The sequence below is a fragment of the Lolium perenne genome, chromosome 5, assembly GCF_019359855.2.
Source record: "Lolium perenne isolate Kyuss_39 chromosome 5, Kyuss_2.0, whole genome shotgun sequence".
In the NCBI taxonomy this organism is placed as follows: Eukaryota; Viridiplantae; Streptophyta; class Magnoliopsida; order Poales; family Poaceae; genus Lolium; species Lolium perenne.
The window spans coordinates 82,312,486-82,339,523 of record NC_067248.2 but is presented as its reverse complement, the minus strand read 5'-3'; the positions used below and the strand labels follow the sequence as shown (position 1 = coordinate 82,339,523).

At 43.8% G+C, this 27,038-nt stretch overlaps 2 protein-coding genes across 2 annotated transcripts; one reads left to right on the top strand and one right to left on the bottom strand.

Annotated features, from left to right (window-relative positions):
* Positions 1-814: 814 nt before the first annotated feature.
* On the top strand, positions 815-2,681 carry LOC127300692 (protein LIKE COV 1-like). The gene is made up of 6 exons (XM_051330843.2): positions 815-1,134; positions 1,331-1,383; positions 1,609-1,718; positions 1,896-2,063; positions 2,239-2,463; positions 2,564-2,681. Exons 1-6 carry the CDS (start codon positions 886-888, stop codon positions 2,662-2,664), a joined length of 906 nt encoding a protein of 301 aa, XP_051186803.1. The 5' UTR covers positions 815-885; the 3' UTR covers positions 2,665-2,681.
* Positions 2,682-3,214: 533 nt separating this feature from the next.
* LOC127300691 (L-galactose dehydrogenase) lies at positions 3,215-6,378 on the bottom strand. The gene is made up of 5 exons (XM_051330841.2): positions 6,165-6,378; positions 5,848-6,076; positions 5,466-5,765; positions 4,275-4,403; positions 3,215-3,584 (listed from the first exon to the last, which is right to left on the bottom strand). The coding sequence occupies exons 1-5, from the start codon at positions 6,323-6,325 to the stop codon at positions 3,453-3,455; spliced, it is 951 nt and encodes a 316-aa protein (XP_051186801.1). The 5' UTR covers positions 6,326-6,378; the 3' UTR covers positions 3,215-3,452.
* Positions 6,379-27,038: the final 20,660 nt, after the last annotated feature.

Below are 27,038 nucleotides of genomic sequence, written 5' to 3'. Positions count from 1 at the left end.
AAAAAGTTGCGTTCCATTGGGAGGATGTTTTTTAAGTTTTTCATATTAATGTCACTAACTTTGAATCTAATGCTTGTAAATGGTTATGCAATAAAATATTTATGCACTTTAATGTTGTTACTTATGCCATCCTTCGGGGAGTGTGGAATATAGAAATAATGTAGTTTTAGATCGATCTACCTTAATAAACATGAAACAGGCGTGGCGCTTAGTTCTATCATATCTCAGGAGTAGGAAAGTCCCCTTAAAGGAGTTGTAGGGAGAAAATGTGGGCTCTAGGGCTTACCGCCGTTACCGAATAGGCAAGAGAGACTGTGGTGATGTAGATGTAACCGGTAGGGGTTGCATCAAAGGTGTGGTCGATTGCCGCTGCGACACAGAAGATTTGTTCGCGGTAGAGGAACCATCGAGTAGAAGAGAGAGGAAACTGAGGGGAGACATTGACGAGTAGGAGTGACCGGCGAGAGGATTTATGACTCATGTTTTCGAAGAGATCCGATGTCTCACGCGTATTACCGTGCGTGTAGCTAAGTCGTTCATTTGCCTTCCGCTACACGTGGCTCCACGTAAATTTCGATGGCCAACAACTTATTGCTTTGACCATGATTTGCACTTATAATATTTTCACAAAATTCGCATAAATATATATGTGAAACAAAATAAATTTTCAAAAAGAATACAATGATACCGTTTATACATCCTGAATCAATATACCGGAGGGAGTGAGTATGTGCGTGGGGCCACACAGTCAGCCAGAGGTTCCCCCTGATTAGGCGAACCACCACTGCCATAGACCCATAGTGGTAGTGCCATGGTTCTCTTGCAGTGACACCAGCTCAATACCGTCCGAAGGCTGATCCGGCGTTTCCGTTCGCACTGCACTGCATGCCCGCCCAGCTATTGCGGTACCTTAGGCCACGCAGGTTCGCACAGGCGACAAGGCGCATGACAGCAGAGATCGCCATGGCCGCGCGGGAGAGGGACAGGGACCGGGAGCTGCTGATCATCCCGGTGACCAGTACTGAGCCCGTCGGCATATCCGCCGGCGGCGGCGATGACTCTGAGCCGACCACGCCGGTGATGATCGGCTCGCCGTCGGCACGCGGACACCACCACCCCTCCACCGGCATCGAGGTAATAACCAACTCTTGACGTTCACACGAACAAGGACAACTCTGGTTAATACTCCATAATATTGTCAAAATAGTTTTTGGAAGATGCAATTGCGGAATGCAATTCTGGATCTAGGATTAATTTTCAGTCGATGTGGATAAGTAGTTTATGTAACTTTCAGTCTGAAGGATTGTTGCATTACACACCATTTATGCAGGCCTTCTCAAGAGTGATACGGAGCTGGACGTGGAAGAAGTTTATGACTGGATGGTATTACTGCTACACTTTGGATTTAACTATTCCCTCCGATCCAGATTACTTGTCACAGATTTAGCCTATATCAGCCACAAGTAATTTGGATCGGAGGGTGTAGCTTTCTTCGTGCCATTGGCTTCACAGGCACAGTTACTACATGTGCAGTACATTCAGAGACTACTTGCACACCGAACTGAACTTATGTGCTCCCCAACATCTTAATTTGTCCATGCTCTGCAGTGTCATATTGCTCCCAATAACCATCACATTCTACACGACCTGGTGGTTCATCAGATTCGTCGATGGCTTCTTCTCGCCGATCTACATCCATCTCGGCATAAATGTCTTCGGTAATTATCCTGCCACTCACTCGCCATTTACAACTTCATTCGGTGAAATTTTCATTATCTTCCCAATATAGAGCTCATGTATGCAGAGGCTGGGTATAATGCTTGGTACTTCAAGTAATAAAGCTTCCTTTATCGAAAAAAATAGAGCTCATATTTTGATGCTTTCATCTCAAGAAGGTTTGGGGTTCGCCACTTCCATCACCTTCATTTTCCTCGTCGGCGTGTTCATGTCGTCATGGCTCGGTGCCTCCCTTCTCGGCCTCGGCGAGTTCTTCATCAAGAAGATGCCGCTCGTCCGCCATATCTACTCTGCTTCCAAGCAGATAAGCGCCGCGATATCGCCAGGTATGACGAAGCCAATTTAGTATCCTGAAAAGGGGAAGCACAGCTAAGCCAATGTTCACTCTATTCTTTCAAAATTTAAATGTAGTATATGTATCTGTTTTGAAGTATAGTTTTCATAAGTTTGTAGAGCACTCCCATTATATACAATAATTTTTTATGCGGTTTATAATTTCAGACCAGAGCTCACGGGCCTTCAAAGAGGCAGTGATCATAAGGCACCCGAGAATAGGCGAGTATGCACTGGGGTTCATCACTTCGACAGTGACCCTGCGCAGCGCGAACGGCGACCAAGAACTCACCTGCGTCTATGTGCCCACAAACCACCTCTATCTCGGTGACATCTTCCTCATGAGCCGCGCGGACGTAATCATACCAGACCTGTCCGTCCGAGAGGCCATTGGTATGTGATCTGGCAATGTTCTTCGTACGTTTTCATTTGAGAAAATGATATTATCTGACGTTACAAAGAGGTCTGATTTGATGTGAAACTTCCCATGCAGAGATCGTCCTCTCTGGCGGCATGACGGTGCCGCAAATAATATCAGCAGTGGAGGGGGTTGTCGGCCCTGGGAAACATGGCAGCGTAGTGAAAGATCCTTAGGTCACAATTTCCATCAGAGTTATAACGGACCTGCCTGATCTTGCCTTCTGTCCCTCAGTGTTCTCTTTCCACATTGATATATTAGGTTATAGGTTTGAGAGAGACTTTTCAGTTTTGGTAGAGGTCAAAGTTTTCGCAGGCATAATTTAGTCATGTAAAGTTTTTTTTTCATCGATAGGGGAATGCCATCAATCTAAAAAGAATGAAATGAAGAAATCTAGCAGGCATATACAATTCAGAAAGTTGTGATTCAGCAAACTGAAAAATACCTTTTGGAAAACCCCGCCCAGAGCTCCCTCACTCTGCTCTAGCATCAGAAGCGGTACCAGCTCAAGTTAGTCATACTGTTGTACTTTTGGCGCCCTTTCAGCTGACACTTGAGTAGGCGCTACACCATTTGCTTAGTTGGCAATTGTATCCACAAAATTTTCTCAATACATCAAGGCATATTAAAAAACATCAACATCAAAGCTTTTTCCCAAGCAAGTTGGGATAGGCTTGATATGAAACCCAGCAGAGGAAGCCAAAAATAGAACAATTTATTTGATGATTATTCAATGGTCATCATTGACCTTTTATTGTTATTGTCAGTTCCCAGGCATATATAAATTACTAGAGACAATATGCCAACAAATTCCAAACGATGGTCTTCCATTTGGCTGCCCTGCATAATACTATTTCAATCACCAGGCAAGGCTGCAGATGCACACATTTCGCTCTATAAACTAATAGCAAATATATTCATCACAATGGATTTCATCAGGCGGAGCTAATGCCAGACTCAGACATTAGGCTTGCTGAATACCACTGGGCCAGGTCAAGTTCTTCACAGGCTCTAAAATTTCTTCAACTTCACACAATAGTTCTTCATCTATGCCTGAAGTCGATAACTCCACTGCAGCAGCAACATTCTCCTCCACCTTGAATCAAGTGTGCATAAGATACTATATGAACAATCCCTTAAGAAAAAGAATTTTTTAACCTAATATGGTTTTTATTTAGAATGAAATATATCAAAGGTACAATGTACAAATAATGTTGATTTGCTTCCTCCTGTGGTAACATATATTTTTATATCCATTCCATGATAATAGTTATGTAAGGTTTGATCATCATAATTTGGAACCAACATACATGATTTTACTATTTGTTTTCTCCTAATAAAATAAGCACAAAATTTTACTCAATTTTCTAATTTCTAAGAGGGTCTGATTTTCAGCAATTATTCCAACTCGAACAAATTAATTATACTCGTTAATAAAGAAGTAAGCAATCCAAAAAAATATAGGGCGTGATTTATTGGAAAAGTATAAGTCGCAACTAACATGGCCTCATCGTATTCAAAGTTTGAGAAACATGTGAAAACAGACAGAATCTCCAGGAAAAATTCAGCTAGTACATAAACAACTAACTGTTCTGTCCAATGTAGTACTATAACCATGATTATCCTATGAGAACAATATTAATTTTCTCAGCTAAAACTAAAAATAGTTACTCCTTGGGCATCCATATGTGATTAGATCGAGTCAAAGTTCATGCATGGAAATGGGATAAGAATTCGCTGCATAGAAGCCACGAATCCATTAAAAGGTTGGTACAAATCGTTTTACCTGTTCTGGAGAGTTCATGCCAACAAGAACTGTGGAAATTTGATTGTTCATCAAGCTATACTTCATGGCTAGCTTTGTAATAGGTTTCCCCTTCTTTCTACAGTGCTCTGCCGCTGCCCTGCATGCCAACTAATAACAGACTGTGTTATACATGTGAATTGATGGATTGATTTGACACATCAGACAAAGAAGTGATCTTCTAGAAGATAATATGATACAAAAGAATTGCTTTTTTGAATGTCAACTACTCCCTCGATCCATAAGAGTCGAGGCTTTAGTTTAAATTAGGACTATTTGAACTAAAGCCCCCTGCACTTATTATGGATCGGAGGGGGGGTTTTAGTTCAAATTTGGACTAAATGAACTAAAGACCCTCGACACTCATTATGGATCGGAGGGAGTATTTGCTTACCCACGGGAGTGTAACAGAAATAAGAAATATCTTCTGGAGGTTTGGACAGAGAGATGTATTGAAAAAAAAAAGTCTTTGTTGTTAATTAGGACCAGTTTGCGATTGCTGGACTGCTGTGCTGAACTTATATTTTACAATATTCTGTGAAAAATAACCACGAAAACAAGAGGTTGATTGGCAAAATAATAAGATAGTCAATACCTAGTTGGGCACCAGATTATCGTAATCCAAGCAATCTTAGTATAGAAGAATGGCTTACAAGTGAATAATATACATCATACAACATGATAATTACTTGTGTAGGTAGTTGAAGTGTATAATTAACTATACCAACACATAACTCAATTTGAAGCAATGGGGAAGATACCAATTCCTCTACAATTACACGATTTCTCCACTGGAAACTGAGGTGGTGAACCAGGATCCACCAAATGAAAATAGTGACAAGGGGTTGATGCCCTTTGGACAAAGGCAGCAATTGTGTTTTAGTCCAATTTCAAATTACTTATACTAAATATACTAATCTTTCGTAACTGCCTAATTTTCCATCTCAGCAACCCCTACTGCCATTGTCACATTATATATGTAGTAGGGCTGCATATTTTTGGTAACACAATTGTATCTAAGGCCCCTTACGTCATTGTTTTTTTTAACAAGAGAGTACCAGTATCTTATACCTGGTTGTTCTTCCTATAATAATATGTAATCTGTGAAGAAACAGCCTTGTCCTGCAACAGTCAGATGAAGAAAGAATATAATAATTCGTGTTCTAGCAATACCTTGAGTTGTTCCGGTGCGGGGTGCCACTCGGGCGGCCCGTTATCGGTGAGAAGCCCCATGGCAAGGGGCGAAGCAGTGATGACCCCGACACCTTTGCTCTTCAAGTAAGGCAGCGCATCCAGCAGCGCGGTGTCGTTGATTCCGTAGTGGCAGTAGGAGAGGACCAGATCCACGGAGCCAGGAGGGACCCGGTCGAGCACGTAGGAGAAGATGCTCAGGGGCAGCCCGGTGATCCCGATGAACCGCGCCTTCCCGCTCTCCTTTATCTTCTGCAGCGCGGGGATCGTCTCGTTCACAATCTGCAAAGATCGAAACAAAAGTACAGTGTGGTGCGGCTGGTAGTGCTAGAGGAGATTTCGTCGAACAGGTGGTGGGCGGCACCTGGTCTAGGCTGGTGAACTCGATGTCGTGGCAGTGGAGGATGTCGACGTAGTCGAGGCCGAGGCGCGCGAGGCTCTCGTCGACGCTGCGCGTGACGCGGGCGGCGCTGAAGTCGAAGCCGTCCTTGTAGCGGCCGCACTTGGTGGCGACCACGATGGCGTCGCGCGGGACGGCCGCGGAGCGGAGGCAGTCCCCCAGCACCGACTCCGACACCGTGCCGCCGTAGTACCTGCGCACGCCGGATCAGAGTTTGGGGAGGTGGAGGCGGGGGACGAAGGAAGGGGAGGGGAGGGAGTGGCGGGGCGGGGCGTTATTACGGTGATGTGTCAAAGAAGTTGATGCCGAGGTCGAGTGCGCGGCGGACGGTGGCGCGGGCGACGTCGCGGGGGATGTCGCCGAAGACGTTCCCGAGCGGGGAGGCGCCGAAGCCGACGGGGCTGACGCGGAGGCCGGTGGCGCCGAGCTCGCGGAGCTCCATTGCTTGGGCTGCTGCTGCTGCTGCTTGGGTGGAGCAGTGGAGGTGGGCGGTTTGGCTGGTTGGTGGTGGTGGCCAAGCTCGTCGAGTCCTTGTCTTGCGCTGTATAGATTGCAGGCTGGCATCTACTCCACCTCCGTGTAATCCGTGGACCCCTGCCGATCGACCAAAACGACGGAGGAGCTCTGGATCGGTGAGAGTGGGCTGCCAGACCAATTAAGGGAAGGTTTGCCATCGAATCGAAACAAACGGGTGGCGTGGCTTTGGGAGGTGGTTTTGCCAAAGACAAAGCACTCTATAGGCAAAGATGGAGAAGCACGTTTTTAGGTGCTTTTAGGTGCTTCCCGCAGCTTTCATTTTAACAGCCGAACCGTTTTTTTTTTACTCGCCCATGTCTTTTGGAGTATTTACCTTGTGTGCCACCGCTGAGCTGTGAATCAAGATTTTTCTTGCACAAATTTTTCTCCCCACGAAGGGATGTGGCACTCGCGCGACAGGACAGAGGACGCTAGTGGTCCTCCACCGCAGCCACCACTCCCGCGGGCCGCCACCCGCCATCGGCAGTTAGCCCGCCGCCGCCACTCCCATCGGCAGCCGGCGACCCTCAGCCTCCTCCGACCTCGGCTGTCCCCCCGCCGTCCTCCCCTCACAGGTCGCCCGACTCGAGCCCCTCTCCGCCCGCTCCCGCCCGAGGCCACCGGCTCCTTCAAGGTCAACGACACCAACAACCTCCAAGCCGGCCTCGTTCCTGCCGGAAGACACCCTCCTCGGTTCCTCTTTTTTCTTCATGTATTGGTGAATTTTGCTGCTCTACACATGCTGATATTTGCTGATACTGATGTTGTGCTATGATATTGGTTGCTGATTTTTTATTAAGTTTTGCTTGTGAATGCTCGCTGTGAATTTTGCTGATGTACACATGCTGATCTAATGATGCTTTTATGTTTTAAAAAAATATGAATGCGGATGATGATTGACTAGTGCTAACTAAGCTATTAATGAGTGTAACGATATTAATATGTATTTTTGATAAGTATATATTTATAGTCACAGATACGCATGCACTGAAATCTCTACAAATACATGTTCTCAACATTCCAGGGTATTTTAGACAATTCATCTATTCACAGCTAGACAGCCAGCCAAGTTACCAAATAGTGAAACTCGAAAAAGCAGCTTCTCCTGCACAGCAGCTTTCTCTGCACATCAGCTTTCCCTGCACAGCCAGCCAGCCACAGCCCAAACGATGTAGCCTGCTTGGAGGGACCAGCCCGCTTTGATGGAGAGCATGGCTTTCAGCCCATTGCGAAGCACGTAGAAGGTGCGCGTCAGGATCTTTCTGTGACAACTTCAGAAGGACCGTCCGATGCTCATCCAAGGAAGGAGATTCAAAGATGTCATCTACTAGGAGAATATTTCCTCTTAAATCCCTGTAATAACAACTGAGCTCAGTTTAGGAGTAAGTATTGCCTTAATGCGATACTGCTACGAATCGTCGAGGCTCACGGTCAGGTTATAAGGCCGCGGAGTGTGAGGCTGGGTGGCTCGTAAATAATAACAAAAACCTATCGTTTTATCAGTTCATCTTGCCTTTACCTTCATGCCTCTAGTTTAGCCTAGCCTAGATTCAATTTCCTCCTCCAGTCCGCCCTCCCCTCGCAGGGTTTCTCTTCGCCAAGAACCGCGATGCCTATCATCCGTACTCGTTCCCACAAACGCATGGACCGGGAATCAGAGGAAGCGGCGCTGCTCGAGGCGGCGGAAGCTCAGGCGGCGGCGCAAGCGGAGATCGAATCTTGTCTCCCTCACGATGTCATCAACATCAACACAATGCTAGAGAGGCATCAACATTCAGTGGACGAGATGCAAGGTAATCTCTCCAAAATCACAGAGATGGTACCGCAGTTGGGCCTCTCCAATCGTGGTGGTTCAAGGCAAGATTTTGGTGGCTTTGGAATGAATACTCCAGCACATCAATACCATCAAGTTTTGAGCCTGATAAGTGATAATCAATGAAAAACCGCATCTAAGCATCCGAGTTCGTCGCACCACGATGCATATCCACCTCCACCATACTCCACCCCACCACCAGTGTCCCAACCACATCCTAGTCTATTGCAACATTCGTGTTTTGTTTCTTCACCACAAGCCCACACCTTGTAAGTGTCCAATTTGCAATAGCAACCACTAAAAAGGCAACCTTTCCAAAGCCAATACATGCATGAAAATAGTCAACCATAGGAACAACATACATCCATTATACAATAAACCCACATACTCACCCACACCAATACCACCATAATCCCTCCCTCTACCAACCCCATTCTCCTTTGCCACAATATCCTCCAACAAACACCTCAAACCAATTTTCGTAGCGACAAAATTACACTTCCCACACACCTTCTATCCATATTCCCAACAGTCATACCCACCACCAGTTTATTCCTACACTCATCCTCAACCCACGGTTCAACCGCTGAGGCAACAACTCTAGATGTACAATCAAGGGGAACAAAGCAGAGATAGGTCAAGCAATAGTGACTTTAGATAGCAAGCACCTCAAGGTGACCGAAGGAACAATGCATGGCCAACTGGAGGAATACAGGCAGTCAGATCAACAACCAGAAGGCATGCAGTGTACCACACACATTCATAAGCAGGAGCCACATATTAGAACACCAAGCATTGAACTGGCCCTCTTTTCAGGTGACAACGCAAATGTATGGATCCAATAATGTGAAAGTGTTTTTATCTTGGCAGGCATAACTAATGAGAATAAGATTAAATGGGCAAACACTCATGTACGAGGAAAAGCAAAGACTTGCGTAAATAGTACCTCCATTGATGTATATCTAATGAGTTGGCACAAAATATCCCGAATACTATGTGAGCGTGTTCCGTGCCCTAGGGCTGAGGAGTCCATGGAGTTATGCCAACAGTTTAAGCAAACAAGCTCCATCGACCATTACATTGATCATTTTGAGGATTAGATGACACTGATGAAAAGAGACCAGATTTATCTGTTCGAAAAAATTACTCCCGAGATTTAACAGTGGATTAAAGGAAACTATCAAGCATGACATTCAATGTCACAAACCTCCTGATTTGAGAAATGCTTATTGGTTTGCAAGGAAACAAGAGTTGTCCTTTCTCTGCAACAATAAGAAGAGCACCACCACATTGGGTGCAAGAAATATTGCCATAGTGAATATGAACACAAATCAAGGAAACAAAGACAAGAGACAATGAAATGCTCCTGGCAAACCTAGAGAAGGAGAGAGAGGATAATGCTGGTACTACCCCAAGTTATGGACTTATGGTCATAAATGTAATGAAGTCAAAAAATTATTGCATGCTATAAGTTGCAAGGATATGACACGCGTGAAGCACACGTCCGTTGGGAACCCCAAGTGGAAGGTGTGATGCGTATAGAAGCAAGTTTCCCTCAGTATGAAACCAAGGTTATCGAACCAGTAGGAGCCAAGGACACGTGAAGGTTGTTGGTGGAAGAGTGTAGTGCGGCGCAACACCAGTGAAACCGGCGCCAACGTGGAACCTGCACAACACAATCAAGATACTTTGCCCCAACGTAACAGTGAGGTTGTCAATCTCACCGGCTTGCTAAAAACAAAGGATTAAACGTGTTGTGTGGAAGATGATGTTTGTTTGCAAAGAACAGTAGAGAACAATGATTGCAGTAGATTGTATTCAGATGTAAAAGAATGGACCGGGGTCCACAGTTCACTAGTGGTGTCTCTCCAATAAGATAAATAACATGCTGGGTGAACAAATTACAGGTGGGCAATTGACAAATAAAGATTCAATACATATCATGATGATCACTATGAGATTTAATCAGGGCATTACGACAAAGTACATAGACCGCTATCCAGCATGCATCTATGCCTAAATAGTCCACCTTCAGGTTAGCATCCGCATCCCTTCCAGTATTAAGTTGCAAACAACCGACAATTGCATTAAGTATGGTGCGTAATATAATCAACACAAATATCCTTAGACAAAGCATTGATGTTTTATCCCTAGTAGCAACAGCACATCCACAACCTTAGAACTTTCTGTCACTGTCCCAGATTCAATGGAGGCATGAACCCACTATCGAGCATAAATACCCCCTCTTGGAGTTACAAGTATCAAGTTAGCCAGAGCCTCTACTAGCAACGGAGAGCATGCAAGAACATAAACAACACATATATGATAGATTGATAATCAACTTGACATAATATTCTATAGTCATCGGATCCCACCAAACACAACATGTAGCATTACAAATAGATGATCTTGATCATGTTAGGCAGCTCACAAGATCTAAACATGATAGCACAAGAGGAGAAGACAACCAACTAGCTACTGCTATGGACCCATAGTCCAAGGATGAACTACTCACGCATCAATCCGGAGGCGGGCATGATGATGTAGAGCCCTCCGGTGATGATTCCCCTCTCCGGCAGGGTGCCGGAGGCGATCTCCTGAATCCCCCGAGATGGGACGGCGGCGGCGTCTCTGTAAGGTTTTCTGTATCGTGGCTCTCGGTACAGGGGTATTCGCGACGAAGGCTATAAGTAGGCGGAAGGGTAGGGTTGGAGGCGGCGCGAGGGGCCCACACCATAGGGCGGCGCGGGCCCCCCTCTGGCCGCGCGGCCCTATGGTGGCGGCGCCTCGTCACCCCACTTCGTAACCCTTTCGGTCTTCTGGAAGCTTCGTGGAAAAATAAGACCCTGGGCATTGATTTCGTCCAATTCCGAGAATATTTCCTTTGTAGGATTTCTGAAACCAAAAACAGCAGAAAACAACAACTGGCGCTTCGGCATCTTGTTAATAGGTTAGTGCCGGAAAATGCATAATAATGATGTAAAGTATGTATAAAACATGTGAGTATTGTCATAAAAGTAGCATGGAACATAAGAAATTATAGATACGTTGGAGACGTATCAAGCATCCCCAAGCTTAGTTCCTACTCGCCCTCGAGTAGGTAAACGATAACAACAAATAATTTCTGAAGTGACATGCTACCAACATAACCTTGATCAACATTATTGTAAAGCATACGAGATGGATGGAGTGATTCGAAGCAAAAGATTGCTAACAAAAGATAATGACTAAACAATTGAATCATATAGAAAAACTTTTCATGAATAGTACTTTCAAGACAAGTATCAACAAGACTTGCATAAGAGCTAACTCATAAAGCAATAAATTCAAAGTAGAATGCATTGAAGCAACACAAAGGATGATTAAGTTTCAGCAATTGCTTTCAACTTGTAACATGTATATCTCATGGATATTTGTCAACATAGAGTAATATAACAAGTGCAATAGGTAAGCATGTAGGAAGCAATGCACACAGTTAACACAAGTGTTTGCTTCTAAGATAGAAAGAAGTAGGTAGACTGACTCAACATAAAGTAAAAGAATGGCCCTTCGCAGAGGGAAGCATGGATTACTATTTTTGTGCTAGAGCTTTTGTTTTGAAAACATAGAAACAATTTTGTCAACGGTAGTAATAATTCATATGTGCTATGCATAATACTTCCTACAAGTTGCAAGCCTCATGCATAGAATACCAATAGTGCCCGCACCTTGTCCTAATCAGCTTGGATTACATGGATTATCATTGCGTAACATATGTTTCAACCAAGTGTCACAAAGGGGTACCTCTATGCCGTCTGTACAAAGGTCCAAGGAGATCAATTGCATTTGATTTCTTGTTTTTAATAGATCTCAACTTAAGACATCCATACCGGGACAACATAGACAACAGATAATGGACTCCTCTTTTAATGCTTAAGCATTCAACAACAGATAATATTCTCATAAGAGATTGAGGATGTATGTCCAAACTGAAAACTTCCACCATGATACATGGCTTTGGTTAGCGGCCCAATGCTCTTCTCTAACATATGCATACTCAAACCATTTGATCATGACATCACCCTTACTTCATACAAGACGAACATGCATAGCATCTCACATGATATCCAACAAAGGTAAAAAGTTGATGGCGGCGTCCCCAGAAACATGGTTACCGCTCAACAAGCAACTTATAAGAAATAAGACACATAACTACATATTCATCACCACAATAGTTTTTAAGCTATTTTCCCATGAGCTATATATTGCAAAGACAAAGGAATGAAATTTTAAAGGTAGCACTCAAGTAATTTACTTTGGAATGGCAGAAAAATACCACATAGTAGGTAGATATGGTGGACACAAATGGCATGGGTTTTGGCTCAAGGTGTTTGGATGCACGAGAAGCATTTCCTCTCAGTACAAGGATTTGGCTAGCAAGGTTGTTTGAAGCAAACACAAGTATGAGCAGGTACAACAAAACTTACACAAGAACATATTGCGAGCATTATAAGACTCTACACTGTCTTCCTTTTTGTTCAAACACTTTACCAGAAAATATCTAGACTTAGAGAGACCAATCATGCAAACCAAATTTTAACAAGCTCTACGGTAGTTCTCCACTAATAGATTAAACTACATGATGCAAGAGCTTAAACATGATCTATGAGAGCTCAAAACAATTGCCAAGTTTCAAGTTATTCCAAACCATATGAAGCATTTTCTGATTCCAACCAAATAGCAATCAACGAAGCAATTTCAGCCTTCGCCATGAACATTAAAGCACAACTAAGAACACAAGTGTTCAAATGAAAAAGCGGAGCGTAATATCTCCAATATAAGGATGGCGGGATCCAACTTTATTCAAACCAAAACAAAACTAAAAGCAAAAAGACGCTCCAAGTAAAGAACATAAGATGTGATGGAATAAAAATATAGTTTCACTAGAAGTGACCTGATAAGTTGTCGATGAAGAAGGGGATGCCTTGGGCATCCCCAAGCTTAGATGCTTGAGTCTTCTTAAAATATGCAGGGATGAACCACGGGGGCATCCCCAAGCTTAGACTTTTCACTCTTCTTGATCATATTGTATCATCCTCTTCTCTTGACCCTTGAAAACTTCCTCCACACCAAACTTAAAGCAAACTCATTAGAGGGTTAGTGCATAATCAAAAATTCATATATTCAGAGGTGACATAATCATTCTTAACACTTCTGGACATTGCACAAAGCTACTTAAAGTTAATGGAACAAAGAAATCCATTCAACATATCAAAAGAGGCAATGCGAAATAAAAGGCAGAATCTGTCAAAACAGAACAGTCCGTAAAGACGAATTTTCCAGAGGCACTTAACTTGCTCAAACGGAAAAACTCAAAACTAATGAAAGTTGCGTACATATCTGAGGATCACGCGCGTAAATTGGCAGATTTTTTTGATTTTCTACAGAGAGTTCTACGCAAATTCGTGACAGACAGCAATTCTGTTTCTGCGCAGCAATCCAAATCTAGCATCAACGTTACCATAGAGAATTTACTTGGCACAAAAAACATGATAAGGAGAGGTTGCTACAGTAGTAACAACTTCCAAGACTCAACAATACAGTAATAAAATAAAACATGGGTTATCTCCCAAGAAGTGCTTTTCTTTAACGCCTTTCAGCTAGGCGCAGAAAGTGCAAATCAAGTATTATCAAGAGAAGAAGCATCAACATTATTACCTCGGGAGTTGGGAGTTTTCTCAACAATGCATTGTATCTGGTCTATATAAGTAACTCCTCTTTCATTGCTCTTAGGCTTACTATTCTCATCAAACAAATTTTCAGGAACAAGCCAAGCATAGTTATGTTCTAAAGCTTCATGCATCCCTAGGAGCTTACTAGGTATTGGTACTTTGATCTCCCCCTCACCATTAACATTATTAGTGTACTTTAATCTATCCATGTCCTTCTTTTCAAGTGTTTTTGCAAAATCAGTATAAAACCCAAGCCTCTTATGCTTAATAAAAACTTTTCTAGCTTCTTTAGCTATATCACCAAATTCTCTAAGAAGGACCTCTAAAACAAAATCTCTCTTTTCCCCCATCCCCATATCAGAGAGTGTAAGAAACATGTGTTGCATTATTGGATTAAGATTAACAAATCTAGCCTCCAACATGTGTACTAAGGAAGCAGTAGCAATTTCATAATTAGGAGCAAGTTCTACCAAGGATCTATCTTCAAAATCGTCAACTATACTAACATGAGTGAAAAATTCTTCTATATTATCCCTTCCAATGATAGACCCTTGCCCTACCGATGACCCACAAGTATAGGGGATCGCAACAGTCTTCGAGGGAAGTAAAACCCAAATTTATTGATTCGACACAAGGGGAGGTAAAGAATACTTATAATCCTTAACAACTGAGTTGTCAATTCATTGCACTGGAAAAGCACTAGTAACAGGGGTGATGTGAAAGCAGCAGTAATATGAGAGCAATAGTAACAGAAGAATACGCAGCAAAGAATAAGAATACGTAGGCAATGGCACCAGAAAATAGTTAATACTACTTCCAATGACATAAAGCACGAGTATATGATGATGAGAGATGGACCGGGGTTCCCAGCTATCTACACTAGTGGTAACTCTCCAATAACAAGTGTTGGGTGAACAAATTACAGTTGGGCAATGGATAGGATTGAAATAGCATTAAGACAGAACATCAAGTCTATTAATCATATAGGCATGTTTTCCATATATAGTCATACGTGCTCGGAATGAGAAACTTGCATAACATCTTTTGTCCTACCAGCCGGTGGCAGCCGGGCCTCAAGGGAAACTACTGGTAATTAAGGTACTCCTTTTAATAGAGCACCGGAGCAAAGCATTAACACTTGGTGAAAACATGTGATCCTCATATCTAAGCTTTCCCCTCCAGTTATCCCGATTCTTTGTCACTCACGGGGCCTCGGGTTCCGGACATAGACATGTGCAAACAACTTGTAGATACAATCTAAGCAATAGTTATAGAGCTTAAATCTAAGATCATGCCACTCGGGCCCTAGTGACAAGCATTAAACACAACAAGATTGCAGCAACAATAACTTCACAAACTTTATAGATAGACTGATCATAATGTAACAATTCATCGGATCCCAACAAACACAACACCGATTACATCAGATGGATCTCAATCATGTAAGGCAGCTCATGAGATCATTGTATTGAAGTACATGGGGGAGAGAATACCAACTAGCTACAGCTAGAACCCGTAGTCCATGGGGGAACTACTCACGGAGCATGATGGAGGCGGTGGCATCGATGGAGATGGCTTCCGGGGGCACTTCCCCGTCCCGGCGGCGTGCCGGAACAGAGATTATGTCCCCCGAAACGGAGTTTCGCGATGGCGGCGGCGCCCCTGGAGTCTTTCTGGAGTTTCGTCAATTGGTATCGATGTTTTAGGTCAGGACGGCTTAAATAGGCGAAGAGTCGGAGTCGGAGGGGCCACGGGGCCTCCTCACACTAGGGGGGCGCGCCCCCCCCCTTTGGGCCGCGCCGCCACCACGTGTGGGGCCCCCAGGGCTCCCCTCTGGTCCCACTCTGACTTTCTGGAAGGTTCCGGGAAAAATAAGATGTTGGGTCTTTGTTTTGTCGAATTCCGAGAATATTGCCCGAACAGCCTTTCTGGAACCAAAAACAACAGAAAACAGGAACTGGCACTGTGGCATCTTGTAATAGGTTAGTTCCGGAAAACGCATAAAAACATTATAAAGTGCAAGCAAAACATGTAAGTATTGTCATAAAACAAGCATGGAACATCAGAAATTATAGATACGTTGGAGACGTATCAAGCATCCCCAAGCTTAGTTCCTACTCGCCCTCGAGTAGGTAAATGATAAAAAGAATAATTTCTGAAGTGACATGCCACCAATATAATCTTAATCATACTATTGCAAAGCATATAAGATGAACGAAGTGACTCAAGGCAACGATTTATATTTGCTAACAAATAAATAACATATAGCAAAACTTTTCATGAATAGTACTTTCAAGACAAGCATCAAAAGTCTTGCATAAGAGTTAACTCATAAAGCAATAAATTCAAAGTAAAGTCATCGAAGCAACACAATGGAAGATATAAGTTTCAGCAGTTGCTTTCAACTTTCAACATGCATATCTCATGGATAATTGTCAACACAGAGTAATATGATGAATGCAAATAAGCAAGTATGTAAGAATCAATGCACAGTTGACACAAGTGTTTGCTTCTAAGATGAAAGGAAGTAGGTAAACTGACTCAACATAAAAGTAAAAGATAGGCCCTTCGTAGAGGGAAGAAGGGATTAAATCATGTGCTAGAGCTTTTCAAGTTTTGAAATCATATAGAGAGCATACAAATAAAGTTTTGAGAGGTGTTTGTTGTTGTCAACGAATGGTAGTGGGCACTCTAACTACCTCATCAACCAGACTTTCAAGAGCGGCTCCCACGAAGGACGTTATCTCTACCAGCAAGTTAGATCATCCCTCTTCTCTTTTGTTTACGCATGTATTTTAGTTTTATTTATGGTTGACACTCCTCCCAACCTTTTGCTTTCACAAGCCATGGCTAACCGAATCCTCTGGTGCCTTCCAACATTCACATACCATGAAGGAGTGTCTATTTGCAAAATTAAGTTGCTTACTGATAGATCGGGGCAAAACACGTGAAGAGAGTTATTAATGCAAGTTAATTAATTGGGGCTGGGAACCCCGTTGCCAGCTCTTTTTGCAAAATTATTGGATAAGCGGATGAGCCACTAGTCCATTGTGAAAGTCTGTCAGAAGTAAATGACAAGATCGAAAGATAAAACACCACATACTTCCTCATGAGCTATAAAACATTGACACAAATAAGAGATAATAGCTTTTGAATTGTTTAAAGGTAGCACATGAAGTATTTACTTGGAATGGCAGGAAATACCACATAGTAGGTAGATATGGTGGACACAAATGGCATAGGTTTTGGCTCAAGGTTTTGGATGCACGAGAAGCATTCCCTCTCAGTACAAAGCTTTGGCTAGCAAGGTTATTTAAAGCAAACACAAATATGAACCGGTACATCAAAACTTACATAAGAACATATTGCAAGCATTATAAGACTCTACACTGTCTTCCTTGTTGCTCAAACACTTTTACCAGAAAATATCTAGACCTTAGAGAGACCAATCATGCAAACCAAATTTCAACAAGCTCTACGGTAGTTCTCCACTAATAGGTTTAAACTACATGGTGCATGAGCTTAAACATGATCTACTTGAGAGCTCAAAACAATTGCCAAGTATCAAATTATTCAAGACAATATGAAGCATTTTGTGTTTCCAACCAAATAACAACAAGTGCAACGGTTTTCAACTCCGCCATGAACATTAAAAAGAAAACGAAGAACACCAGTGTTCATATGAAAAAGCGGAGCGTGTCTCTCTCCCACACAAGGATTGCTAGGATCCGAATTTATTCAAACATAAAACAAAATAAAAGCACACAGACGCTCCAAGTAAAGCACATATGATGTGACTGAATAAAAATATAGTTTCAATAGAAGAAACCTGATAAGTTGATGAAGAAGGGGATGCCTTGGACATCCCCAAGCTTAGAAGCTTGAGTCTTCTTGAAATATGCAGGGATGAACCACGGGGGCATCCCCAAGCTTAGACTTTTCACTCTTCTTGATCATATATCATCCTCCTCTCTTGACACTTGAAAACTTCCGCCACACCAAACTTCTCATAAACTTCATTAGAGGGGTTAGTACTCAAAAAACTTTAATCAACTTTGGTCCTGTAGTGACACATTGCAAGAACTCAATAAAACATTAGCTACAGCTCTCCACGTCTTGAAAGCCTTACTTAAAGTCCACAAGAGACAATGCAAAAAAAAAACAGAGACAGAATCTGCCAAAACAGAACAGCCAGTAAACACGAATTTTTAAGAGGTACTTCCGTTGCTCAAATCAGAAAACTTAAAACTAATGAAAGTTGCGTACATATCTGAGGATCACGCACGTAAATTGGCAGATTTTTTTGATTTTTTTACAGAGAGTTCTGCGCAAATTCGTGACAGACAGCAATTCTGTTTCTGCGCAGCAATCCAAATCGAGCATCAACTTTACCATAGAGACTTTACTTGGCACAAAAAACATGATAAGGAGAGGTTGCTACAGTAATAACAACTTCCAAAACTCAACAATACAGTAACAAAATAAAGACATGGGTTATCTCCCAAGAAGTGCTTTCTTTATAGCCATTAAGATGGGCTCAGCAGTTTTAATGATGCACTCGCAAGAAATAAGAGTTGAAGCAAAGGAGAGCATCAAAAAGCAAGTTCAAAACACATTTAAGTCTAACCCACTTCCTATGCATAGGAATCTTGTACACAAATAAATTCATGAAGAACAAAGTGACAAGCATAAGAAGGTAAAACAAGAGTAACTTCAAAATATTAAGCATATAGAGAGGTGTTTTGGTACCATGAAAATTTCTACAACCATATTTTCCTCTCTCATAATAATTTTCAGTAGCTTCATGAACAAACTCAACAACATAACTATCACATACAGCATGCTTTTCATGATTCACAAACACATAATTTTTATCAAGCTCAAAAATAATAGGATCAAAACTTTCAAACCCACTTTTATCAATAATGTAACAAGATGATTGATCAATCTCAAAAGATATGGGACTCCTAGATAAAGTCAAGACTTCTCCAATCCCATTTTCATTAGTAGTACAATTAATATTATCAAGTAACATAGGACCATCATCTAGAGATTTATCATAAACATTTGCTGAGCAAAACTCTTTAGTACCATGCATATCGATATCAGGCACAAACAAAGCATTATCATAAGATTTATCAAAGTAGCATGGATTATCATAAATAACAGTAGCATAATTATTCTCACAAGTTTTACTCATAGGTACTATTTCAAGAGAATCCACAAGAACATAACATTCATCCGCCTTTGGTAAGCATGAAGGACAATCAAATAGTGTAAGAGATAAAGAGTTACTCTCATTAGAAGGTTGGCATGGGTAGCTAATCCATTCTTCCTCCTTTTGTTCATCACTCTCATCTTCTTTTTCATCCAATGAGCTTTCAGGTTCATCGATTTCCTTCTCTTTTTCATCCAATGAGCTTTCTGGTTCATCAATTTCTTCTTTCACTGGTTCCTGCAAATTGTGAGTGCATTCTTGTGCATTAATGAGTCTCTCTTTATAATCAATGATATATGGATTATGATGTAGCCCCACCCAAGGTCGAAACTACATCAAGACCGACTAGCCCTCCTCGTGGTCCAATGACACGAGCTCGAGCCCAAGCACTACGCCAAGAGGTGAATTCGCTCCTCTCTACCTATGCCTTTGACACCCCCTTGGATGGCTTGCTACTTCATGCAAATACCCTGTGTTCAATCAGGTACATCGGTCAAGACACAAGCCATGGAGACCAAGCCAATGGAGAGAGAGCTGGAAATGATGAAGATGGAGCTACTGCGTCCAGGCCGGAACTTCCGCCCTCCAGGACCGGAACTTCCGGCCAGATTCCTCCAAGATGCCCCCAAGATGCCCTCCAGCGCCCAGGAAAAAGCATCGGACCGGAACTTCCGCCCCGAGGGACCGGAACTTCCGCCCACCCGGAACTTCCGCCCAAGTTCCGCCCAAGTTTCGAAATTACGCGAAAACAACACTGGATGTTACTGCGAGGAAATGGACGACTTTCGGAACTTGGCCGGAACTTCCGGCCTGGCCGGAACTTCCGGCCCCGAAGACCGGAACTTCCGCCCCTGACCGGAACTTCCGCCCAAGACGGCCGGAACTTCCGCCCTATCGAACTTCAGCACAACAACACTTTTCAGCGTGTAACTTAACCCTTCGCCCCCCACCTATAAATAGCCTAGTTGGCTCAGATCTGAGATTATACTGGATTTGAAAGAAAACCTGAGCTTAGCTCACCCTTGTGGGAACCTTACCTAGATCTATGATCGTGTATCGCCACCCGGGCTCCTATCGACTCGTGAAGATCTCTTTGGTGACTTCTACCGTTTGTTTGATCTTTTGCTTGCACTTCTACCTATTTGGTCTTTTGCTTGCACTTCTATCAAACCTTCCGGTCTTTTCACCCTTCTAGATCTCCCGAGCTTCGATTAGTCGATCTCTTTGCGGGACTTCTACCGGAAGGTCTTTTCTCGCAACCTCTATCGAGTTGGTGTTTCGAGCCAACGAGGGAAAACTCGAATTGTGTGCGTGTGTGTGTTGTATCCCCACGATTCCCCCACGTGTTCATCGCGTTCATCCACCTACCCCCACGAATCCCTTCAAATCCGTGAAGATCGGGCACACCCTTGGGCTTAGCCCTTATCATATGGTATCAAGAGCTCCTTGGTTGCCACGGATTTGACCCCCACACCCACCAATTCCACCAATTTCGCCCAAAAAAAATTTCCCAAAAAATAGCCCCAAATTGGCCTTGGTTGGATCTCGCGATTTGTTGAGTTTTTGGTGGTTTTGGTACAATAGAAACTTGTCTTTGGTGTTGATCTGCAATTCCCCCACCTTCCCACCGCTCTTAGTGCCAACTTTTCCACGAATTCGAAGATTTTCGGCCCGGATTTCCGCCCAAATCGAAGAACAGCCCGCAGATCTGATTGCGACCGGAAGTTCCGCCCGGGGACCGGAAGTTCCGCCCCTCAGGACCGGAAGTTCCGCCTGGCCGAAATTTTGACAGCATTCTTCGTTTTTCGTTTTGGCACTAACCCCTTGTGTTTGGACTTCGTATTGTGTGCCATTTCAGCTACCACAAAGCTTCCGCATCATCAACAACGACGACGGCACCCCGAGGATCCAAGCGGTTCATTTGACACCTTCCACCATAGCAAGTTCAAGCTCGTCGGCCACCGTCATCAAGTGGTATAACTTGCACCTAACTTGTAGCCTTAGCTTCCTTTGCGTACCTTTCCTATCGAGAGTGGCTTTCTAGTGTTGCGAAGCATTGCGCAAGCGTCCCGACCGTGAGGGTGTGCGTGTGTTGAGCAAAGCTACGAAGCAAGCTCGTTGTGAAAAGATAGGCAAAAGAAGTGTGACATACTTACATAGATAGTAGTAGTCTTCCATAGTGAGAAAAAGAAAGCTTCTAAGCATACAAAAAAAAGAGAAAAAGAAAAAGAAAAAGAGTGTGAGTGACACCTATACACAAAGAGTCCAAAGCTTATAAGCAAAAGAGAGAAAAGAGAAGAGAGGCGTCTTGCGCAAATCTTGTTGCTTCTCAATTTTGCAACCAAGCCACGGTCTCTCTTGCGTTAGCGTGACACCGAGCTAGTAGTCTTCGTTAGGACCAATTTTGTTCGTACTCATTTTCCGTCCCGCTAACCCCATTTTGTCCCACGCGTGTATTCCACCTTGTGTATGCCTTTTGTGATCACCGCCTTTGACTTGTGACTTTTGGATCTTACCCACTTTTGACAATAGACTTTTCGTTTGGTTCTTCCATTTGGCTTTCCACATCCATACCTAACACCATATAGAGTTTTGTTTTGTGTGTGTGCATACATATCGGTTGTTCCTCGACTTGAAACACCTTTTCGATTTTGTTTGCAAGTTTTGACACTTTTGGTAGTTTTCCTAACCCCCACAACATAGTTCTTGTTTTAGTTTGTAACCATGTCTAGTGGAGAAGGGAACCAACTACCCATGACGCGGCACCAACATTGGATCGCTACTCAAGCCGTCAACAAGAGCATACATGACCTCACGGCAAGGATAGATGAGACCGTCTTACGCTATGAAGAGCGAGCTCAAGTACAAAGAAGGGACCTCAATGTCCAAGTGCAAGACCTCCATGACAAGCTTGATGCTCAAGGCCATGAGATGACGGCCACACTCGCTATGCAAGGTCAACAAAACATGGAAAGCATGAGAAGACAAGAAGAAAGGTTGGCACGCCTTGAGCAAGCTATTGCCAACATCGCCAACAATCGAAGCCAACACTCAAGGTCTTCGCACTCTCATAGCTCAAGGTCAAGAGCTCCTACACCGTCGCATCATGATTCCAATCAAGATCCACACCACCATAATGTGGATGCTCAAGTGCTTCAACAACAAGCTCAAGAAGCGGAGCAAGCACGTCTTCGACTTGTCCAAGAACGTCAACGCCTTGAAGAAGAACGCCTTCAACAAGAGCTTCTCCATGCTCAATTCCAAGAGGAACAACACCGTCTTCGTCATGATCAAGATCTCCTTCATGCACGTGAGCAAGAACGTCGTCGCCAAGAGCAAGAGGCACGTCATCATCAAGGGCACCCTCGCCCATCTCAAGTGGCCAATGCTCAAAGGCACCACCATAACGCCGAACAAGAAGTGAACCAAGACCGCCGCATCATCAATGTTGATCAACCTCCTCGTGATAGGGCACCACGCCATCAAGGTCAAGACAACCGTCGACATCATGATGATCGCCCCCATGGTAGAAGACCACCTCATCAAGCACGAGATGTTGAGATGGAGGAAGACTCAAGTCATCACCAAGCATCAAGTGAAGAAAGTGTGAGGCCTCATCAACGCCACAACAATGATGATCAAGATGAAGGTCATGGAAGACCACCTCCTCCTCAACAACAAAGAAACAACAATGAAGATGCTCAAGGTCCACAACCTCAACCTCAACAACGTCAAGATCATGGTGAAGCAAGACCACCTCCTCGACGCAATGACCGCAATGAGGAAGAAATCTTTGGGAAGCTAAAATTCACCATGCCCAAGTTCCAAGGAGAGGAAGATCCCGACGCATACTTGTCTTGGGTCCTCAAGGTTGACAAGATATTCCGCATCCACAACTTCTCCGAAGCAAAGAAAGTTGCCATGGCATCACTTGAGTTTGAAGGATATGCAAATGTTTGGTGGGAAGAAGTCAACAAGAAGCGTGAGAAGGAAGACCTAGCACCCATTGACACATGGGAAGAGATGCAAGAAGTCATGCACACCCGCTTTGTACCAACTCACCACAAGCGTGACCTCTTCAACAAGCTCACTCAACTCAAGCAAAGCTACAAGTCCGTTGAGGAATATTACAAGGAGATGCACATGACCATGATGAGTGCAAATGTGGATGAGCGAGAAGAGCAAACTATGGCAAGATTCTTGAATGGCTTGAACATCCCCGTCAAGAGGATAGTGGAATTCTTGCCTTACAAAAACATGGTTGAGTTACTCCACCAAGCAACAAGGGCCGAGCGCCAAGTGCGAGAAGACTTAGCAAGTGCAAAGACAAAGACATTCTTCGCCGCAAGAAATGCAATGAATGCCTCCTCAAGCATCAAGAACACAAGTGCACTTGCCTCCAAGGATCCTCCAAAGCAAGCAAGAAGTGCCATCAAGACAACAAGCTTCAAGCCGGAGCAATCAACCATGTCCTCCAAAGCTTCCACCGGATCTAGTAACATCACTTGCTTCAAGTGTGGTGCTCAAGGACATAAATCATTTGAATGCAAGAACACAAGAGTTATGATCACTCGAGATGATGGAGATGTGGAGTACTTGAGTGAAGGTGAATATGAAGCCTTGGTACAAGCCGCAACCACTCATGAAGAGGATGACTTGGAAGACCAAGAGCAAGTTCTATATGTGCATGATGCAAGCCCATCTCTTGTGGTGACCAAAGGGTTGACAACCCATGCACTTCCCAATGAAGACCAAAGGTGCCATATCTTCCAAACAAGAGCCGGAATCAATGGGAAGTCAATAAAGGTTATCATCGATGGAGGGAGTTGCCACAATCTTGTAAGCACCGAACTATGCACCAAGCTCAACCTCCCGCTCCGGAAACACCCCCATCCCTACCATGTGCAATGGCTAAGTGACAATGGAAATGTGAAGATCCAACACACCGTCACGATATCCTTCAAGATTGGCGCCTATGAAGACACCATTGATTGTGACGTCGTGCCTATGGCGGTGTGCCACATGTTACTTGGTCGCCCTTGGCAATATGACAAGAAAGCAAACCATGATGGCTACACAAATGCCTATAGCTTCAAGGTCAACGACAAGACCTACATCCTACGCCCAATGACTCCTAGCCAAGTAATTGCGGACAATGCAAAGGCTCTAGCGAGGGCTAAGGAAGCCACTATCACTAGTGAGTTGAGAGGTGAGAGAGTGTTCCACCAAAAAGAGAGTGAGCACCACAAACCATATGTGAGTGAGATGAAGAGTGTCCTCCTAGCTACCAAGAGTGAGATGAGAGAAGTGCACCACAACCCATCCACCACCCTACACTACGAGCTCATTTGCAAGGGCCCCTCGGCGGAGACTAACGACTTAACCAACATCCCTTCGTCTTTGTTGTCTCTTTTGAAGGAATTCCAAGACGTCTTCCCCGACGAGCTACCTCATGGACTACCACCGCTTCGGGGCATCGAGCACCGCATCGACCTCATACCCGGCGCTCCCCTTCCAAACCGCGCCGCCTACCGCACCAACCCCGAAGACACAAAGGAGATTCAACACCAAATACAAGACCTCCTCACTAAAGGGTACGTTCGTGAAAGCCTTAGCCCTTGTGCCGTTCCCGTAATTCTTGTGCCTAAACCGGATGAGACGCAACGGATGTGTATGGATTGTCGCCCCATCAATGCCATTACCGTCCGTTATCGCCATCCGATACCGCGTTTAGACGACATGCTTGATGAATTGAGTGGTGCCACCATTTTCTCTAAGATTGATTTGCGTAGTGGCTACCACCAAATTCGCATGGCAATTGGTGATGAATGGAAGACGGCATTCAAGACCAAACTTGGTCTATATGAATGGCTCGTCATGCCATTTGGTCTTTCAAATGCTCCCTCGACTTTCATGCGTCTTATGAATCACATTTTGAGACCACTCATTGGCAAGAGCGTGGTTGTTTACTTCGATGACATTCTCATCTATAGCAAAACTCTCGAGGACCATGTTCAACATGTGAGAGAAGTCTTATGCATATTGCGCCACGAGAAGCTCTATGCCAACCTCCCAAAATGCACCTTTGCTCAAAACAAATTGGTTTTTCTTGGTTTTGTGGTTTCCGCCAACGGGATTGAAGTTGATTCTTCCAAGGTTGAGGCCATCCACAATTGGCCCACTCCCAAAAATGTTGGTAAAGTCCGAAGCTTCCATGGACTCGCCGGATTTTACTGCCGCTTTGTGAAAGATTTTAGCACCATCGCTTGCCCTTTAAATGAGCTTACTAAAAAGAATGTTCCGTTTGTTTGGGGCAAAGCACAACAAAAAGCTTTTGATGAATTGAAAAAGAGACTCACCGAGGCACCACTACTTGTTCTTCCCGATTTTGCTAAAACATTTGAGATAGAATGTGACGCGAGTGGCCTTGGAATTGGTGGTGTCCTCATGCAAAATGGAAAACCCGTGGCATATTATAGTGAGAAGTTGGATGGCGCACGCCTCAACTATCCTATTTATGACAAGGAACTTTACGCTTTGGTTCGTGTTCTTGAAGTTTGGCAACATTATCTTTGGCCAAAAGAGTTCATTATTCACTCCGACCATGAATCTTTGAAGTATTTGAAAAGTCAACACACTTTGAACAAAAGACATGCAAAATGGGTCGAGTTCATTGAGTCCTTTCCATATGTAATCAAATACAAGAAGGGCAAGGACAATGTCGTTGCGGATGCCCTTTCCCGCAAGCTCACCCTTTTACTCACTCGTTTGGATTTCCATGTGTTGGGTCTAGATGAAATCAAAGAACAATATGCCTCCGATACTTTCTTTGGCCCAATTTTTGCAAAATGTTCCATTGAAAAGGGCATCGATGATTTCTATTTGCACCAAGGTTTCTTGTTCAAGGGCAACAAACTTTGTGTTCCAATGTCTTCGCTTCGCCTTTTGCTCTTACAAGAATCGCATGGTGGTGGTCTCATGGGTCACTTTGGGCGTGACAAGACGCTCTCTATGCTCTCTACCCATTACTATTGGCCAAGAATGAAGCGCGATGTGGAGCGCCTATGCAACCGTTGCACGACATGTTTACAAGCTAAGTCCACCTCCAACTCTTATAGTCTTTATACACCGTTGCCTATTCCTTACGCTCCTTGGTCCGATATAAGCATGGACTTTGTACTAGGATTACCTCGAACTAAATATGGTCATGACTCAATCTTTGTGGTAGTTGATAGATTCTCAAAAATGGCTCATTTCATACCATGCTCCCGAACGGATGATGCTTCACACATTGCCTCCTTGTTTTTTAGGGAAATTGTGAGACTCCACGGTGTACCAAGAAGCATTGTTTCCGACCGAGATGTCAAGTTCATGAGTTATCTTTGGAAGACACTAATGGCTAAGTTCAACGTCAAGCTTTTGTTCTCATCATCCTCGCACCCTCAAACCGATGGGCAAACCGAAGTGGTGAACCGAAGCCTCTCCACGCTACTACGAGTCCTTGTCAAGAAGAATTTGAAAGCATGGGAAGATTGCATCCCACATGCGGAGTTTGCCTACAACCGCGCCAAGCACTCTACAACATCGAGAAGCCCATTCATGGTCGTCTACGGGTTAGAACCGCCTACGGCGATTGACCTCCTTCCTCTTCCGCTACATGAGCAAGTGAACATGGACATCGACAAGCGAGCACAATACATGAAGAAACTCCATGAAGACACAAGGTTAACGATCGAGCAACAAGTTCTCCGTCAAGCCACAAGACTAAACCTGAAGAAAAAGGCACGGATCTTCAATGAAGGCGACCTAGTATGGATACACCTCCGCAAGGACCGCTTCCCTCAAGAACGAAACTCCAAGCTCAAGCCCCGAGGTGATGGTCCCTTCAAGGTCCTCA